The following is a 19,120-nucleotide window of genomic DNA, read 5'->3' on the forward strand; positions in this document are numbered from 1 at the left end:
TGAATGCATGTTTGAACAACAGATGACTGAAAAGAAGGTGGGTTATACGGGGTTGGACTTAAGTTTTGTGTTTGACAAGGATTAGTCTTTTGATTGCACATTGCTTGACAAACACTTCTCCTTAGAAATGGCAAGTCGTAGCATCTTGTTCTAAGATTTAATTAAAAATGAGGTTATGTTTACTCAGCACATGTTGGAGTTAATTATAGATTTACTAAAATGAAAAGCTTAATGTTTTGCCAAGTCAAGAGCAAAAGCTAAGTAATTAAGCAAAGAATAGGGTATGGTTTATGATCCCAGCACATCTTTTGGCAAAATTCCCGTTAAGATGGAAAAAAATACACGTGTCAGCGTTGTCTTTATATGGGCTAGACCAAGTTTCCATTTGTGTTTGTTGTCAGGGAACAACTCTTAAATGCTGCGAGCTGAGTACATTGATCAGGCAAAAATAATAATAAAATGCAGTCAAACAATAACAAATTTTACATAATCTGTGTGATGCTATTTCTTTGATCTGCAGAGTGAAAGTGCAGGTGACAAGGGAGCACTAGCGGTTGTGGCTGCAGGGAGGCACAGATCTCTGCAGGACTCAAATGCAGGTTTAGCAGATGCCCTTTCTTCCCCGTATAAGGAAACACGTTGCTTCCATTTCAAGCTGACATTTCTGTGTTCTCCTGAGACTTCTGCATATTGCATCCACTTGTTGCCATTTTGCTTCGTTTAGGTTGAATCTGAAGGAAAATTTGTGTGCCTTTGCTGTTTTTAAAGTGTAGACTGCAAAAATATTTAGGGGAGGTTAGAAATATATGTAGTCCTCATTTCTGTTGAAATTCTTTTTCTTTAAGGCAAATTGTTTTAGAAATGAAGTCCGTTTAAGCCTCATTAAAATACATTTGTAGACTTATAAAACTTCAAAGCATTTGAGAAAGATCCTGTGAAGCTGATAAGGGAGTGTTATCCTCATTTTACAGATGGAAAAAAGTGTGTTTAACAGAAGAGATTTGCTTCAGGCCACAGCAGGAGTCAGTGTTAGCCAGAAATAGAACTTGGGTGTTCCCATTCCATTTGTGAAGACCACACCTTTTTGAGGTTGGTTGTATTTAATATTGGGGAGGACTGAGTCTTCCTACCCGTTATTAGGAAATGAGTAATTATCTCTCCATAACTAATAACCCTCTAAGTTAATAGGAAATACAGTGGTAAGATGAGTGCCTTTTTGTAACTGAAACAGCTTGTGTTTCTAGAAGGCTGGAAGAGTTCATGAAGATGAACTTGGAAAAATATTACTTAAATACAATACCATTTTCTCTTGGATAGGTAACTTCAGGGGTAATGATAGGAAGGCTTCAGTCACTATTAAAATTATAAATCAAACTATAATTGTTGATTACTGCTCTGCCTGTTTAGAAAGTAACTCTAGGAGTGTTATGTTGGTTGATAATTGCGAAGCAAAACAGACTTAGCAATATGCTTTGCTAGTTGGGGGCACCAGAAGCTTTGAGATGTGAGAACTGCATGTTCGTTTTTCTTTTTTTTTTCAAGTCACCATAAAGTACAATATCTGTATTTACTATTCATACCAGTATTTCACTGGTAAAGACTTATTGAACACTTGGCTTAGTAATTCTGAATAGAGCTCAATATAAGGTATTTCAGTAAATCTTAATTAAGAAGTTATGTTTACATGCCTTTCCCTACCTCCCTTTTCACAGTAGATTTCCACTGATCAGGGCTACAGCATGCCAATAATGCTATTCTTTTTCTGGACCTGACATGAAAATATGTAGTCTAACTCACTTTTTAAACTTGTTTTCCATATTTTGTTTTAGAACCTTCAAAATGAGGGGGTGGAAGAAAGAATACATCTGTGGGTTTGTTTTTTTTCCTCCTATATTTCCATTCTGCTTTTATTACTGTCTCTGATTAGGATATGTTGCTTTGATACATATTAAAGCTCATTTTTAAATAATGATTGGGACTTTAAAAGCCAAGGCACAAACTGATGCAGACCCTGTTCTTTTTTCAGAGTTGGCATAACCTTAGTCCACTCTGCTTTCCTAATTTAGTAACATGTATAAAAATATGCACGACGGGACAGGTTTGGTACGCCAGGCACCAATCCAGGAGTGTGGTGTTTTTAAGTAAATGGACTTGTGGGGATTTGAGGAAAACATAGATTAGGTTACATGAGCTTTGCACTTTGTAAGTCTGTGACTATTTAAAGGAGCATGGGCTCCTAAATAAAAATTTCTCTCAGTTCTTATCATAATATATTGTTTATGCTGAAGCACATGATGTCTTAATTTTTTATTTAAAACAAAAATTTTTCTTAGCACAAATTGTTTTATACGATGAACTAAATTCAGCAATGGTCTATTAAACAGAGCATATATTTTACCAGTCAGTTTACCAACTGAAATTAACACTGACTGTTATGTTCAACAAGAAAAACACTTTATTTAACTAAATCAATGTAAAACTTAGCAACACTTGCCTGTTACTATGGTTTTAACATCAGAATTAGTAAGGTTTCAGTATTTATGCTGTATTAATGTAGAAGTGCAACAAAAATACCCAATTATGTCTTAAAGATACTCTCTGGTTTTCCAGGAGGAAAAGATTTTGACATATTTTGATTTTGCTGGCTACCATACAGCTCTGTCTTGACAACCCATAAGAAAGATATTTTTTTAATAAAAAATTCCGCTAGGAAATGATAGAAGAGAATCATCTCTGAAGAGCTGAGAACAAAATGGCCATGTGGATGGTTACTGACTGTTGTTGGGCTTGGTGACCTAAATAGAGGTGACCAAAGCACAGGGTAGGGTATTGTACCAGTGGTGTTCCTTAACAGATTAGCTTTCATGCATGTCCAAACACAGTGGTGCCTATTTAATTAAAGGATGTTGGTGGTGTGAGATTTTGTAACAGAGTCTGCATTGCTCAAACATTTGGTTTGGTTTAAATTCTCAGGAGGACTACTAGTACTTCTGAGTGCTTTAAATTTATGGGGAGGGAAGTGAAGACAGATTAAAAAAAAATCCATTAAATTCTTGGAAATTTTTATTAACTGAACTTTTTCTGTATACTCTAACCTGTGTAGTGTCAGAATGAGTCATCTGTACATACAGACCTGTTCACTATTCTCTATTTGTCTGCTTGCCCCTTCTTAGGTATTTTTTTTGATACTTCTGTGCCACTTCCCTTCATTGAGGGTCTTCTGAAAGCCTCTTTGTTAGTATTACACAATGTTTTTTAGTACACTGTGAAAGGTTTATAATGTTGCTGGATGCTGGTAGCAAAAACAGTAGTATAAACATACGGTCAGAAATTCTAGAGCTATATTTTCAGTTTTAAATGTTGTTCTAACATAGATTATTTTTTTTGTTCCAACTCTTCTTCTAGATAGGCTTGTATTGGGTGTACTGGAATTGAAATATTTCTCGTAACTGCATCAGAAATGACGTTAAGAAACGAGAAAAAAATACCCAAAACATCTCCTTCAACAATGGCCTGTGGTATTGCTTACTATGGTGTTGCACAGCAGGTTGTCAGAAATGCGTGTGCTAAGTGTGTATGTGTTGTAATTCATTAATCAGGAAACTAATAGGAAACAGTTGGAAGAAGCCATCACTGTAACATTTAAATCGTGTGTTCAAATATTGCTTTGTGTACGGGTGTTATTGGGCTAGCAAACTTAACTTAACGCTTGCTATTGTCATTGAGCTAAAATACTGGAAAAAACATTTGGAAATGAAGCTATTTTAATGGCCATGTTGTATTTAGTTATAAGAAAAAAAGAAATTTTGGTGTGGCTCAGTTCATTTCCAAATACCTGCAGCTTTATGAAACACAGATCTTAAAACAGCTGTGGTCACTTCATGTCTGGAAAAATGAAAAATGATCAAGGACAAATTGAAATTGGTGTCATGGTTTCATGTCAATAACTTGAAGGTTTAAATCCTATTGAGGTAAAAGCATAGAGACCAAGGTTCTATCAAGCATCAGGGTTTTCTAATACTAGTTTTACAATATATAAAAGTTGCTCAAAATGTACAACTCTACCAATCTCAACTTTTTTCTTTTTTGCATATTTTAGCAAGATAATTTGTGTTCAGTCACACCTTTTTCTTAGGTGTGAAAAAAAAATTGTTTTTTTGATGATCCTTTTATTTGGAATATCTCTGTCAGTTTGAGTTTGACTATTTAAGAGATGAAGAGCGTGCATATGCAATTGCTGAGCTTGTAAATAGATTTGTGAGTGTCTGAGAGAAGGGTGCAGTATCTCACAATTTCAGAGCATGTTAATTACATTTAAATTCTTCATCTGATACGGGCAGAGGATGATTGACCTGTAAGGGTTCCCGCTTCATCTGATGATTCGTAACGGTCACAAATCTTAATGAAAGTTTTGGTCTCATCACATCTCTGGAAAGAGACATCTCTCAAAATGACACCATTCGATTCCTAATCATTAAAATTTTTTATTATATTCCTGGTAGAGCAAACGTGTCTTTAAAAGATAAGAATATATTAGTACAAGACTTCCTGTGATTTGATGTTGTCCAGTTTATCATCAATTTTCATTTACAGTGAAGCATCAAAATCTCGTGTTTGTGTATGTTTTCATAGACCTAGAAAAGTCCATTGGTTGCCATTTGTTAGTTACTATTTCACTTGAGGTCCTTTTGCGAAGGATCATGCATCAGACTTGCAGAATCTGGCCCCACCAGTCCCATGCTTCCCCTCTGCCAAACGGTTCCTTTCCATCTCTGAAAAGCAGTTGGTAAGAAACGTGGTGAGGTGTAGGTGAAATCAGGACGGAGGAGAGGAGAGCCAACCTAATTATTACCAGTGGTGCTCTCAAGCCTGTTGTGCTTCTGGCTTTGCAGCACTCCACTTGTGAAAATCAAAGTCTTTGCAGGAACATGTATGTTTTCTAAGCTTTGGGCCATGGGCTTCCCCCCCCGTAGCCGCCCCCCTCAAGGGCTTTTAGGTAGTAGCTGAAAGAATAGTGCCAAGATAAAGGAGTCTGAATGCTGCTTGTAACATTGAGGTACTTGGACGATGCGTGCATTCCTGAGAGTATGGGAGCAGATTTAGCTGGATCCTCTGTTGTTAGGAGATTTGGTTCTGCCTCTTGAATCCTGGCTCGCCTTCGGTTCAGCGGTCGCTGGTTTCTCAAGTCACTGTAAGCCTTGTTTCTCCAGGGGTTTTCCTCCTGTCTGTTGGGGGTGGGCTGGGGTTTTGAAGATGTTGAGAGTGCTTTAACTAATTGTGACAAGCACTGATTTAAAGTTTAAAACTTTATGAAGATGTCAGATCTTACAAATAACTGTAGAAATATAGTAGTTATGTTGCATGTTCTTAGGCCTTTTGATTAAATAAGTCTCAAGTAGAATTCATTTATACACATTTCACTAAACAAAATCCCATTGTATTCTTTTAGTAAACTGATTGCTCAGTAAACTGTTAAAATACAGATTAAGAATGTCACATCCATGTAACCTCCAAACTTTAAAAACAGTCTGTCAGTCACACAGCATATGCAAAATATTAAATGGAGAAGAATTTAAAATGAAATCCTGATTTTAATACACGAGTTGAGGTGTCTTTAGGTGGTAATGAAATCCATAATAGGTCAATATGGAAATGCTACTCCGACGTTCAAGTAGTTCATTCAGTGATGTACTAAGTCGTCTATCAAACGTCTGACAGAAGAAATGACAACGTGAATGTCTAGGGTACATGAAAAGAGAATCCTGATGGAATTAATCTACCTTGCTCTACTCTCCACTGTTACCATTGCTGGACCTGCCACTTAAGAACAGAGGACTTCTGGAAGTCTCTTGACCTTTGAGTATGCTCCCAATGACATGCTGAGGTGGAGGCCACAAGGCAAAAGTGGGAAGTTTTATGCAGCAGTATATAACTTTACAGAACATTAAGTTGTCATTGCTGCTTTGATCAGTGATACAGTATAGTTCGATAAAACTCAGATAAAGGGCTTCAGGCTGTACCATCAAAACAATGCATTCTGTTCCTTTTAGTTTGGAAAATGTGTTTCTACAGTCTCTTAAAAAGTAGAATGTGCTTGTGATAACTGATTAGACCTGGCACACAGACCTAAATAATGAAGGTCAAATAAAATTATTTGGGTTTTTGTGTTTTGATTGTTTAAAAGCTTAGATTCAAGTTTTATGGAGAGGACTTACTGTGACACAGCTATATAGAGCAGGAAAAAAGCTTTGAAAGTGGTCGAGCTTACATTTGAATTCAGTATTTATTCCATTTGTGGCATTTGTTTTGCATGAGGTTATTGACTGTAACAGAGGAGGTGCAGTGGAGGTTGTCTGGTTGGCTTTGGTCAGTTTTACTCCAGTGGAGTTGAATCCAAGATGTAGAAAAAGCAGGCAACCAAGAATTAAATGTTGTAGGTATGTAATTCTCTGTTGCACTCTTGCACTGAGTGATTGAAGGTATTTTGTATATAAATGAATTTGGAAATCCATTAAAAACTATCAAAACTAATATTCCTAGTTCTTTGAATTTCATGCAGTACCTGTGTGGACCCCAAAGCTCTACAGATCATTATTGCAATGATAGCTCTGGTACATCCTTTTCCATCCCCCAAATTCTTGGTGGCATCTCTGATATTTTTCCTAACTGAGGAGATACGAGGCTTCATTGCTAGGCTGGCTCACTTCCTGTACAGTTGTCTCCAGTGCTGTGGAAAATTAATGTAGTCACCATGGAGTATTATGATAGAGTGCTTGGATCTGTCTTAAGATGTTGTGGGGTCTGTTATTTGTTTTTGTGCTTGTGTTAAATAAAAAACAAAGTAATTGTTAGGATTTCTCAAATTAATTCTTGCATAAAGATAAAAAAAAAAAAATTATAATGTGTAAGTTACTGTAATTTTTTTAAGTTATCATTTCCCTCCCTTTGAAACTTCTTCCCTCAGCATGCTGAATCTATGACAATACAGTTTCTATGGAATTTGATAAAAGGTTTTTTCCATGTGATCGCTGGCCACAGTCATGCTCAGAGCAGCAGACCTTAAGGCTAGCATGAGCTGGGTTCTCCTTCTCGCACAACGCGTGCGTTAGCCTGCCTTTATTTTGTGAGGGGAAGAATAAGAGACTTAATGGAAGTATTTCCTGTTTGAGTGACTGTTACTGGAAAAATTGCTTATTATTGAGAGTCAACGTATTCCAAGAAGTTAATCTGGAGGTGAGCGATCAAGTTGTGCCTAATACCAGGCTAACTTCCTAAGTAAAGGAATTTCAGAAGTTGATTTGTAACTCATGTCAGCACTAAATTCTTCTGCTGATGACTCTGATACTGAAGATCTGACTTTATTGATTGCCTGGTTGAAGACATATGTGATGTATATGAAGTTCCCTTCAGAAACTTCATAACAGATGCTCTTAAAAATACTTTTAAGAGTCTGCCTTTTTAGATCTGTTCAGTGAAGCTGTACTTAAAGGGGTTTTTAAGGTGCTCAGGGCCTGTCTCAAACATTTGCCAATAGCCATTCATAGGGGTGAAGACAGATGTGTACTGACAAGGCTGAGACTTAACCTCCAAGATTTTGAGAGCTGGATGTATGCTGAGAAGGATGCTTCAATGGTGTGTGTGTGTGTTTCTGTAGAAAGAAAACTTCTTTAATGCACACAATATGCTCGATGGCATTTAGTCAGGCTTTTAGAGAACTTCAGCTTTGAACAGATACTGAACTGTGGGTCGTCTTCCTCTGAATTTTTTCATTACTTTGTAAGTGTAAGAAAAAGGATATGGTAACAGTAACCGATGGGCAAAGTGCAGGTTGACAGGAGAAATTCCATATTGCGTTCAGTGTACAGCATTGCCAGAGGGCTCCAACTTGGTTTTGCTGCTCTGACCTACTGCAGGAGGGTCCGAAGCAAAGGCCAAGTGAGCCGTACAAGCATACCCAGCTTTTCAGTAGGGTTATGCCCATGCTTAATGTCTTTGCCAACGTGGTTTATAAATAAGTGGTGAAAAACTGCACTTCGTTGTATCCTTCACCACCGTAAGAAGATGAGTGAAAGTTAAAACAGCGTGCATCTGCTGTGACAGCACATGGCTGAGGCTTGCTCACAAAATTCAGTAGCTGTTAGTTCACAGACCCTATTCAGCTATTTAGTTAACAGGTAATTTTCAGAAAATGAAATCGTCGCAGTCATTTGCTACTCACATTTCATGTAAAACCTCTTACTAATTTGAAAGAAATTGAGATGATGTTGTAAGAAGTAAACATTTGTGACTTAAAAATAAGCTCTCAACCCTAGTTTTAGTCGTTTTTGTAGGGTTGGATGCTAAAAGTATAAAGACTTAAGTCTAAAGGGGAAAAAATTTTAAGTTGTCTATGGATGTAGTTTTCCCTTTGATTCTGGTTTTCTTTCTTTTACATTACTTAGCTTAGGGACAGTGATGAGCTATATTAACGGGTAGTTGATTTTATGTGTGCATTAAGCAAATGCAATTCACCGGTAGGCCATGGGTGGTCAGGGAAGCCTGGAGAAAAAAGCCATTCAGTCTTTGGAAGTGAACAAACCAAATTGTTAGCGCTGTGCAATAGAAGAACTTTAGCATGTATCCATTTTCATTTTGATCTTGCTGGCCAATGTCATATATGTAACATTGTGAGAAGTTAAATGAAAATACTACTTATTATCAATATCTTTGTTCTTATTCAGCTAGTCTGTTAAATAAATGGAGGCAAAATAAAATGCGTCATGTTAGGGCATCAATGGTAAATGGGAAAAGCCTTTAAAGAGAATGCGTATAACTGGAGGTATGACATAAGGTTAACTTTCCTGTGGTTCATGTCACACGTGCAGAGTTTGATACCTGTATTTCTGTTAACTTAATTTTATTGCCCTAGTATTTAAAATAAAGAGCCATGTTTAACTTAGCATTGTCCTAACCTGCATTACATTGCCATCCTTTATGGAAGGCTTTTATACAGAACAACTGCAAGTATACTCTGGTTGGTAATTATTTAATGTTTGAGAGCTTTATAGACTAGGACTGCTTATTTGTGTAGCTAAGGTAGTGCAGTTGAGAATGACTGAGCATGGGGTTATTTGGAGTGTAATTGCAAGCCTTGTCTATTTTGTGCTGCTGTGCAACGCCTAGCAGTACGAGCTTTCACTGATTAAAATAAGGCTTGCAATTTCTCTCATCATTTTGAAAATCAGAACATGTCTTTGTGTTTGAAGTCAGATGTCTTATTTGGTACCTGTCCTAGTTAGAAACTGTTAGTAGTGAGTCCGTACCGTTTCCCCTGTAGCAGCTCTCCTGCCTGCACATGTCAGCCGGTCTGCAAGGTGGCCTCAGAGCTGGGAGGAGCAGGAGAAGCTGCCGCCAGACAAGGGCTTCAGGATCCAGAGTTCTCCTGTAAGAAAGTTGCACCTGTATGACAGCAGGACTTCCCTGTGGATGTTCAGCCAGTCCCTCTCCTATAATGACTGTTGCAATTTGCAGTAAGTGCTCTCCTGTTGAAGTTTCTGCTGTGAAGTGGACTAGAAGAACTCTGGTTTGCATGGGACTCGAGTTGAGGCAATCCCATCCACTACTATTCCTTTGGAAAACAAACTTGGTGACTTCTCTGCTGTAATAGTGGTTTGATTCTTTTCCTTTCCCTCTTCCCAGTCAAACTTGTGGTTCGTTTTTCGTTGTTATGGAGACTAAGGTTTACCTTTGGGGAAGAGGCTGCTTTGGCATCTCCCAAGAGTAAGATAAAGGAGTGGGCTTAATTTGGCTTGATACAGCGTGATAGTTTTCCACTGAAAGATGAAAATCTAACCTGGACCTATTGCTTTTGTTATGCATTTAGCTGTTTCCTGGAGGGGGTGGTGAAAAACCACAACCTTAGGAAAAGGAAAGATGTCTGTGTTCAGATGGTTGGAAACGGATGATAGCAACGGTCACAACAGATAGGTCTTTGTTTGGATTATTTAGACACTGAAGTAGTAACGGGTCAGGATCTTCTATACTCTTGTCAGAGACGCCAGTCTTGAAGTCCTTCCTCTGAAGGAGAAAAACGGAAAAAGCTGTCATGGAATTTATGGCTAGGACTGGTCCGTCTCTGTGGCTTCCTGAACTATCCTTAATCTCTCTCCTTAATCTCTCCTTAGGATGCTCATTTGGTTTGCCTTGTCTTTAGGTGATTAGTGGTTTGTTGTACATAATCAAAGCATGTTACTGAAGTAGCCGTCTCTATCTGGACAGCATCTCAGTTGAAATCATTAGCTCTTCATTTTATTCACTAAGTCCTTCTGGAAAGCATTTCTTCCCTCTTTCAGTGTGTTGACCTTAGTACACGGTGAGTTGTAGATGATATGCACCAATAAAGATAAGGCAGAAACAAAACAAGAGAAGCATAACAGATCTCATGCTTTATTCATAGCAAATTTGTTTATGTTCATACCACCAGGAACACCCAGGGAAAGGTAAACAGCTGTTCTTCAAAGGGAAGACAATGGCAAAAAAAAATCACTTCCTAAATGGGACTTTTTTTCGTAAGGAGCTAGCAGAATTTTTCATGTAGTATACTTGACCAAGTGTTATTCTCTTGTTGCTCTGTGTCAGCTCCTCTATCCAAAATTTGGGAAAAAAAGTTAGTAAAATAATTTTGCATTTCTTACTTGTTTGTGTAAGAGCAGTACTTTGCTGTGGGGTAGTAAAGTACTAGGTAGAGTACACTAGCACAAAATAGGGTGTTTTCTGAGGAAAAAAAGGGCAAGCTGATCATTTCATGACCTTGAGTTACCTTTGTGCATAAACAACTTTTTTTTTCTTACTCCTGTTATTTTGGATGGCTTGTTACTCATTGCTCTAAACCTTTTTCCTTATCCCTCTTGCCCTGTGACCATCCTTTTCCGCTCTTCTCACGTATGTTAATTTCTGGTAATTTTATTGTCTGATTAACTTACTGAGACTATCAAATTATGAAATAAAACAGAATTCCTAACCTGCTTGCAACCTTGCATAAATCGAAGTTTAAGAATAACAGTTTAAAAATATTATCTTACATAAGGAGACTTGGCGAGGCATCTGTTTTAAAGAATTTGAGCGAATGCGTAGACCTCACTCTGGTAGCTGCTTCCGTTGGCATCGTGCTGAATCCTAACAGTATGTCTCCTCTAGTCATTTACTGCCTCAGAAGATTTGTCTTTGCTGGAGAATTGATTCACTTGTGTGGGTGATTTCCTGCAGAGGTTCACAGAGACCTGTGTAGGCTTAGGTGCGATGCCTGCACGTTGAGGGAGATGCGGGAGGCAGTCCGATAACCACCCTGGAGCTGGGCGCCCTGCCTGCTGCTGCAGGGATGATGCTGAGGAGAGGTTGTGAAATAGAGAAGGTGGCCAGTTGAAGTTTAATTGTGGTAAAACGTGGGGACCTTTCGAATGGTTTGACTGAAAGACACCCTCGTGCTTCATGTTTCTTTTCAGCCATTTTGCGGAACGGAAGTTAATGTTTTGTGAGGTTGGACTGTGGAATTTTGCGGAACGGAAGTTAATGTTTTGTGAGGTTGGACTGTGGAATGCCACTCTTCCCACCTTTGCTTGTGAACAAAGGTACACGATAAGGTTCAGTACTACATCGGCATTTACTGTGACATTTAGCAGTGACGTTTTGGATAAGAGATGCTATGTGGGTACGTTCAAAGTACATATTTGTTGCTTGGTTTTGAGTTGTCTGGTGCTGAAATGTTTTTGAGGATGTCAATATTGTTTATGGCTGAGGTAGGTGAAACTGACAATTGGGCACATCTTTGAGATGTTAATGACTGTCTTCGTTCACAAAGACAATTCTGCCCCAGAAAATCTTTCCTTCTTTCCAGTCGGGATGTTTGTGTGAAATGGGACTAAGTTTTTCTTAAAAGTGATGGATTTCAGCTTGATCAGCTGGGATAGAGGCTCTTTGCCATATAATTTTTATGGGTTTTAACGCATATTCAGCACCTTGTTTAAAAGACAGGTTATTCATGAAATAGTTGCAGCACTATCCCAACACATCTTCCAGTTGCTCTTTGTTTTGTTTTTTAAACTACAGAGCAAATAGTCTGCATCAGTAACAGACAGGAAGAATAAATCGTGTTTAGGTTTGTTAGGCATGAGGAAACAACACTTCTCACACTTCGCAAGCTCTCACTAACGATACACTAAAAGCTCTTCATACAGCAGTGTCAAAATGTATACATGATTATTTTTGCTTCCCCCGTCTCTATCTTTAATGATCCCAATTTTCAGTTATGGTCAAACTTCCTTGTTTGAAGATGGCACAGGTCTATCGTAAGCACCAATTAGTGCAAGAGGATTTCATTTTTATGGGCTGTGAAATGTGAGCTACTTAGTCGGACAGTTAATGTAATATATAATAGTCTATTTAATTTGGTTTAACCATCTTAAAAACTATTTAAGTTCTCCTGAGACATCCCAGAGTAGATCTAAAATACCCTTTCCCTCAAGCTCTTAGTAATTTAAACTTAAACTTGTGTTTCCTGTCCAATACAGTTTTAAACTGATAATAGAAACACATTTAAAACTAACAGGCATGCATAGAGACTTGCATTTTTTTTCAGATGGAACTGGTAATAACCTTTGAAAGTATGGAAGGCTTCAGACATCTTTCACTCACCATTGTATGGTCTGATAGGAAAATGCATCTTGCATTGAGGTTCATGAAAGGTGATGAAAATCAGATTTTTTTTTTGTAAGAAGGATGGTAGCCACTCTTAGCACGTCATATTTCTTTTCTGAGACAATCCACCGCTTTGTTTGGAACCCAGGACAGAAAGGGATCACTGCGTGCATGAAATCCAGTGCTTCGTTTGCAGCCAGTCCTCCCCGTGCTCCATTCTGTAAGGATTTGTAAGAATTCATCCCCCAGGGTACCAAAAGCTGGAAAAAAAATGACTGACCGTATATAGTGAAGACTTTTATACAGGGCACTGCAGCCGTGGAACAGCAGCATGCTGCTGGGGCTGCAGAGCGGGTGGCAGACGAGAGAGGATCACCTCATGCTAGGCTCCTTTGTAGCAGTATGCCAGATGGAAATGTTCATATGGTAATAGCAAGGCCATGGATGCTAACAGTGCAAAAGTGTATTAACATAGTTCCTTGCTCCTAAGAAAATGCTGGCTATATCTAGGAAGTGTCAGACTTACATTCACTGCTGGCTCATGACCCTTATGTGGTGAACCAGTGTACCCAGTCCCTCTCTTCTCTCGCTGTTTGAAGCAGGTATTTTTTGTTCCATCTCAGTCACTGAAGTTAAATGTCCTTGCTTTTCTTTCTGAATGGTAATTTGATTATCTGTCATGTTAGCAATGCTTAAAATGTTTGTCATCACCAAGCAAAACCTAACTATTACTTATCAAGGCAGAAAAATGGATTTTTTAAACAAAGTAGCTCCTCAAGGAGCACCACCACTGGTAATATTTCTCCATCCCAGTCATTTGCTATGAGATATGATAGCCATGTGCTAACTAAGAAAATTCATCAGAGAAAGATAAGCCAGAATACCTTGATTTACATTTGAAAAGATCTGCGTTGCATTTTCATTCTGCTTCCTGCTCGTGTTCCCGGCACTGGTTACTCCTGGTTGCTCTTTGCCCTTACAGTAAGATGCTGACGAGCACCAAGTTATGTTAACAGGGCTTCCTTGAACACACGTTTTATGTTTGTTCTCCAGCCGTAGGCTACTGTCCCAGAAAATGTCTTATTCATTAAGAATACTCGTTCCTGAGCTTGCAGTTTTGATATATAACCCATTTTTTCAGTTTTTTGTGGTGGAAATTTTCTGAGCAGCTTCATTTCATTTTAGCAATGGATGTGGTAATTTCCAGTACTTTGTCCTTGTTCCCATGAGGTATGCTGTCTCTGTCCTCATACAAAGCATTATTCTTATAGGAAAAAGATGATGCAAAAAGCTAATTTAATATTGGGTCTGTTCTCCTAATTTCTACCCCTTGTTGACACCAGTTCTTGGTTTCTTGCTCTGCTGTTCTTATTGAGAAACCTTTTGTTTGTTCTTAATTTTCTCTGTGAGTTCCCATTTTCCTGGTCTCCTGGCAGTTTTCATTTAATCTCTGCAGTCTGACCTCTAAGTGGCAGCTCTTTGCTGATGAGTCCCTTTTTCCATTCCTTGTAGGTTCTCTGCTTTCTCTTAATATCCTGCTTTGAGGTGCATACTCATGCAGGTAGGTCTGTAGCTCTTTCCTCTCCCCTTTTTTCCTTTACTTGGATTGAAAGGCTCGGATAGTGTTTGATTTAAAGTAAATCCTTGCCTTCCATTCACTCCGATACAATTGTGTATGTGTTTCATATATCTTTGAATGAAGTTTTGGGTTATGGCCCATCAGGGAAAGGTGGGACTGCTCTTGAAATGTAAAGAAAACTTAGTTATTTTTGAGTTATGCAGCTGGTGAGGCCTATACCCTCAGAAGGTTAAAGAAGTTTGAATTGCCTTTGGCAATTATTCTGTGTTGTATAATCTGGTTACTTCCAGATGGACTTTTTTTCTTTGGATGAAACCCTGGGAATTAATATTAAAAACTGGCATTTGAGCCACCTGAATCAGTTGTTTGTTTGTTTTTTGTTTTGCCAGATATGGTAATATAGATACGGTCCATTTTGGTAGAAGATCAATAATTTTTGAAACTTCCTACAATTCCTTGAAGTATTCACTTGGGGGGAAGTGTGCTGATGTTTCTTCACTCCCTGTGTTGAGAGACAAACCCATTTGGCAGCTTTTCTTTTGGAAATGCAAACACACAGGAGGACAGTTCGCTTGTCCCTTTCTCCAGGCTGTTGCAGTGAACGCAAGGGCTGCTTTTCAGAGCTGAAGTTATCACTTCTAAGTCCTCCTATTATCAAGGATAAAAAGTGGAATTAATTACAGGAGTGCTGGCAGTTCTGGAATACAGTCTGAAGTATTCGTATGTATGTTGGTGTCGCTGAAATCACGTTCAGAAGGCTGTAGGCAGGACGTTGGCTATAAGCCTGCGCACAAGTTGCTGTGAGGTAAGGCAGTATGTGAATTTACAGGCTGTCAGCTACTTGGTGTAGAAGTACCCCACGAGCACATTTGTACCAGATGGCCAAGCCACAGAATTGCCCAACTGTGTGTGAAGGCAGCAATGTGTGCAGATGGACACAGCTGAAACACTCGGGTCCAAGAATCGGCGCTTGGGCTCGGCCTGCCTCCACGTGTCTGCCTCGCTCCGGGTTAGGAGTTGAGCAGAGATACAGAGAGTTTGAGCCTGATGTCAAAAGGGGGCTCAGCTCACTGCCTTGTTGGTTTGGATAGTCGTCAAGTTAATACTAGAGCTAATATCAATTTCTAAATTACACACTTACGGACTTCACTTAAATGTAATTGCAACTCCTGCATGTGGTTTAATGGCGATGTATAATGCTTGTCTCTTTCTTATCCATTTAAAAAACCCATCTCTGAATAACAGTCCTTTCCCTGGTGGCTCTTGTTATTCAGGTATAGCTTTTTTCTGAGTCTACCTAAACTTTCCAAAGCCCACCCCTCATAGATGTCTTGGTGCTTGATGAGATGATGACAAGAGAGGTTTGTAGGCCTTTCACCCTTTGTCAGGTAAAGCATCCTTCAGTATTTCTTGAGAGATTTTTAAGGTATAAATAATAGTGTTTAGTTACTAAAAGCTTGAAAAGCTTATTAATGGACTGTTTATATTTTGTGTTATTCCTCTTTGTTTTCCTTTGCTTTAATGAGATGGAAACTAATTTAGTGTCATTAAGTAAGTATCTGAGCATGTTCCTCCAAATGAGCTTCCAGTGCTATGGTGGGAGACGAGGGAGTTGGGTCTTTAATCTGATGGCACTTTAAGTGGTTTGGTTTACTTTTTAACTTCATCAGGGGTTGGTGGGTGTTTTTCTAACATATGGCACTACGTGTTGAAAGTGGATGTTTACATCTGGTCTGCATTGGAAGATTAAGGTAGAGAGGATGAAGTTTTGGACAAGTATGTGTTTTTTGGATGAAGGATAAAGTGAGAATACTTTTATTTCCTCTTAGATTTGAAACATATCATTCTAGCAATGCCTTTGAAACTCTGCCAGCTTTGCCAACCGTAACATTTATGGGATTTTGGACCTAAACTGAATTAGAAAACTGTTTTTAGTGGCAGAGAAAAAGGTTAGTGTATGAAAATAGCTAGGCCTATTATTGACTGCATGTGGTCAGTGGTTTGGCTGGATGTAGGTGGCTCTCTTCCTGTCAGTGCTTTAAAGCATATGGCTTTGTTTGTGATGAATATAAAATGCTCTAAAAACTAGGCAAGCCTACTGCAGTTCTTTTGCACAGTAGTTGTTTGCTGTTTAGAAGTGCTTGTCTTGCTTTTGCCATTCATTTTCACTCTTGTAATAAAGAAAATTTTTCATAAAGCTTATGATTGCTGTTAACGTAGAAACTAAGAGGTTTGAAAAGTGTGGTAGTTATGTATAGCTGCTGCTTCTGTCAGTATTTCATAAAAGGATGCGTGTACTGTGTTGTTGATTCGTTATTCTAGTTAATGCTACGATCAGTTGTGGTGTGTAGCAGCTCCTTTTAAATGCACACACCAACTTTAATTATTATTTTTCTGAAAATCTCTAATAATTACATTATAATTTCCCTTTTTTTGTGTTTCCATTCCATAAAGTAACATTTACAGAAACTTCTCCCACAGTCAACTTCAGATATGCCATTTCTCTTTTTCCCGTTGCGTAAAAGACAAATAAACCTGAAAATATACCTTGAAAATAACCTAGCATTTGGTTGACTTCTTAGGGTGTACTATCCAAGATGCTCAGGGATGCTACCAGAGCTCAGGGAGCAGTGGATTTTCTAGCTCCTGATGTGGAGGGAGCTTAAGGGCACAGTAGGTTCTGTTTAGCTTTAACTTAAATAGTGTTGCCCTGTTTAGTACCTTAAAATGAGTAAAATTGGTGATAGATCTGTAAATTGTGCAGATTGCATAGACTGTGGGTTGTGTAGATTACCTGGTGTTTCCAATCTAGCTAATTCTGGGGCACTGTGTTAAGCAGCTATCAGTTGGAAGAGCTGGCTTCATTCAGCTGAGGGCAAAGTCACTTGGATCCCGCAGGGTGCTGTGAGTTGCCATGAGGATGGGGGGCACTGAGAGCTCCCCGAGTCGGCTCCTTTGCTGGGAAGTAGGGACAAACTAAGCCAAACTGCTTAGCATTTCCCCATGTTTGGGGAAAATAATTTATAGAGATATAGATATATCTAATTTATACAGTAATTGTAAGAGATAATGAGAGCTAATGTGTAGAGCTTCTTAATATCTTTGTCAGTCGGTCCTTAAAGAAAGGCATCCTGGTCCCAAAGGCCAGATGCAAGGAAATCACCCTTTTCACAAGGGAGGCTGCTTGTTCGATCGCATCTTGCTGACTTGGAAGAACATCACTTGTTACCTGCAGAAAAAGTTGTACAATGCTATTTAAAATGCAAAATGGGCTTCTGCTCTTAAAATTGCAAATGTTAACCAGATTCGTAAAAGGTTAAGAGAAAATCTCTAGAAGCTGTAGTTATTGCAACATTGTAGTTTATAGTTTACTGTAATAGATTATAATGTGACCTGACATAATTTACAGTTTATGAAGAAGTCTCTTTCCTAAATTAAGCTAGATCTTCTGACTTGTATCATGAAGACAGCTGTTGTTCCTAAGCATGCTTGGTGAAGGGCTGTCACTTACAGATGCATGCTTATCACTTCCTGCTTAGTCTCACTGCGAGAGAATCTTAAGTAAGGTGTATATCAGAGTTGCATCCTCAAATGTTAAAAATGTGTATGTTGAATTTGGGGTCATGCGAAATACTCTCAGTAACAGCAAGCTATGTAGTGTGATTATTTTACCGTTTTTTTTTCCTGCTTATTTTGATTTAGACCTAGGGAACTGCTTGATGTTGTTCATAGTAATTAACGCAGTTCAGCAATGCACTGTGAGTGTGTACATAAATATACTGCCTAACTGAGAACTGTTGCCTGTCAAAAAGATTTGAAATAAGATGGTGACGGAGATAATGAGTATCAGTTCAGAATGGATTGATAGAATAGTATCTTAAGAGAGAAACAGGACAGCTAACTGCTGACCTTTGTTTCTGATTTAAGTGAGTTTTTTGTCTGGTCTTGTTTATGAAAATAGTTGTATTAACGTATGTCAATGCTTCCTTTTTGATTGTAGAGGTTGGAGACCTGAGGGAGCTGCAAACGCTGGACATCTCAACCAATCGTTTGATAACCTTACCGGAAAGGCTGCATATGTGCCTTTCGCTGCAGTACTTGACTGCAGACCGCAACCACCTGTGGTATGTTCCGCGCCACCTGTGCCAGCTACCAAGCCTCAACGAGCTTTCTATGGCTGGAAACCGCCTTGCATTTCTGCCCCTTGGTGAGTCACTGCCTTTGCTGAGCTGGGGTGTTGGTCACAGAAGAGGCAGGGAAACAAGTTTGCCTTCCCCAAAAAAACATAGCAACAAATTTTCATCCGTGCTGGCCCCTACCAACTCTGTTTATGGAGCTGTTAACAGTGATCACATTATTGGAAAATAATGTTAATATATGAAAAAAAAAATAAAAATAAAAAAATAAAGGTTGAGGTTTCATGTCTGTTTTAAAGCCATAGGTCAGCTATCAAATTTGCTTTATTTTTAGCTAACTGAGGGGGAAAAAAGTTTAAATGATGTCGTGTTTAAATATAGTACTATGTAATCCGAGTGCCACCACTTTGGGTAATGACCTGTTTCAGTCTGCTGGATCTGATGGTTTAACTAAGATTCTTCAGCTGGGGTTTGGAACTTGCTGCGGAGTCACAGTAAATCCATAGAAATTATTTTACATCATTAGGAATTTCAGTACTGCATAATCTAGCTAAGGCTTAATTTGTGTGCAGGCATCCATCAAAACTTCTCCAGCAGGAGGACAAGAAAAAATTTATCAACCTCCTTTTCAACCCTGTAGCAGTTCGGATGTGGAGAACAGGAGGCATAGTGAGCGAGTGGCGTTTCGTTGTAGGAAGTAGTTGTGATTTTAGTACGAGTGGACTGTATAGTC

The 19,120-nt window shown here is 38.7% G+C and overlaps 1 protein-coding gene across 2 annotated transcripts in view; it reads left to right on the forward strand.

Moving 5' to 3' along the window:
• The window catches only part of LRRC28 (leucine rich repeat containing 28), a 53,150-nt gene that overhangs the window by 14,389 nt on the left and 19,641 nt on the right, over window positions 1–19,120 (forward strand). For both annotated transcript variants that reach the window (XR_005823284.1, XM_040569806.1), the window contains exon 6: window positions 18,252–18,458. Coding sequence is in view for 1 of the 2 variants with exons in the window: in XM_040569806.1 (XP_040425740.1) it covers window positions 18,252–18,458 (207 nt within the window). In the remaining variant the exon portion in view is untranslated. The remainder of the gene's footprint in view (window positions 1–18,251; window positions 18,459–19,120) is intronic.

The sequence above is a fragment of the Cygnus olor genome, chromosome 11 (assembly GCF_009769625.2).
Source record: "Cygnus olor isolate bCygOlo1 chromosome 11, bCygOlo1.pri.v2, whole genome shotgun sequence".
Taxonomy (NCBI): domain Eukaryota; kingdom Metazoa; phylum Chordata; class Aves; order Anseriformes; family Anatidae; genus Cygnus; species Cygnus olor.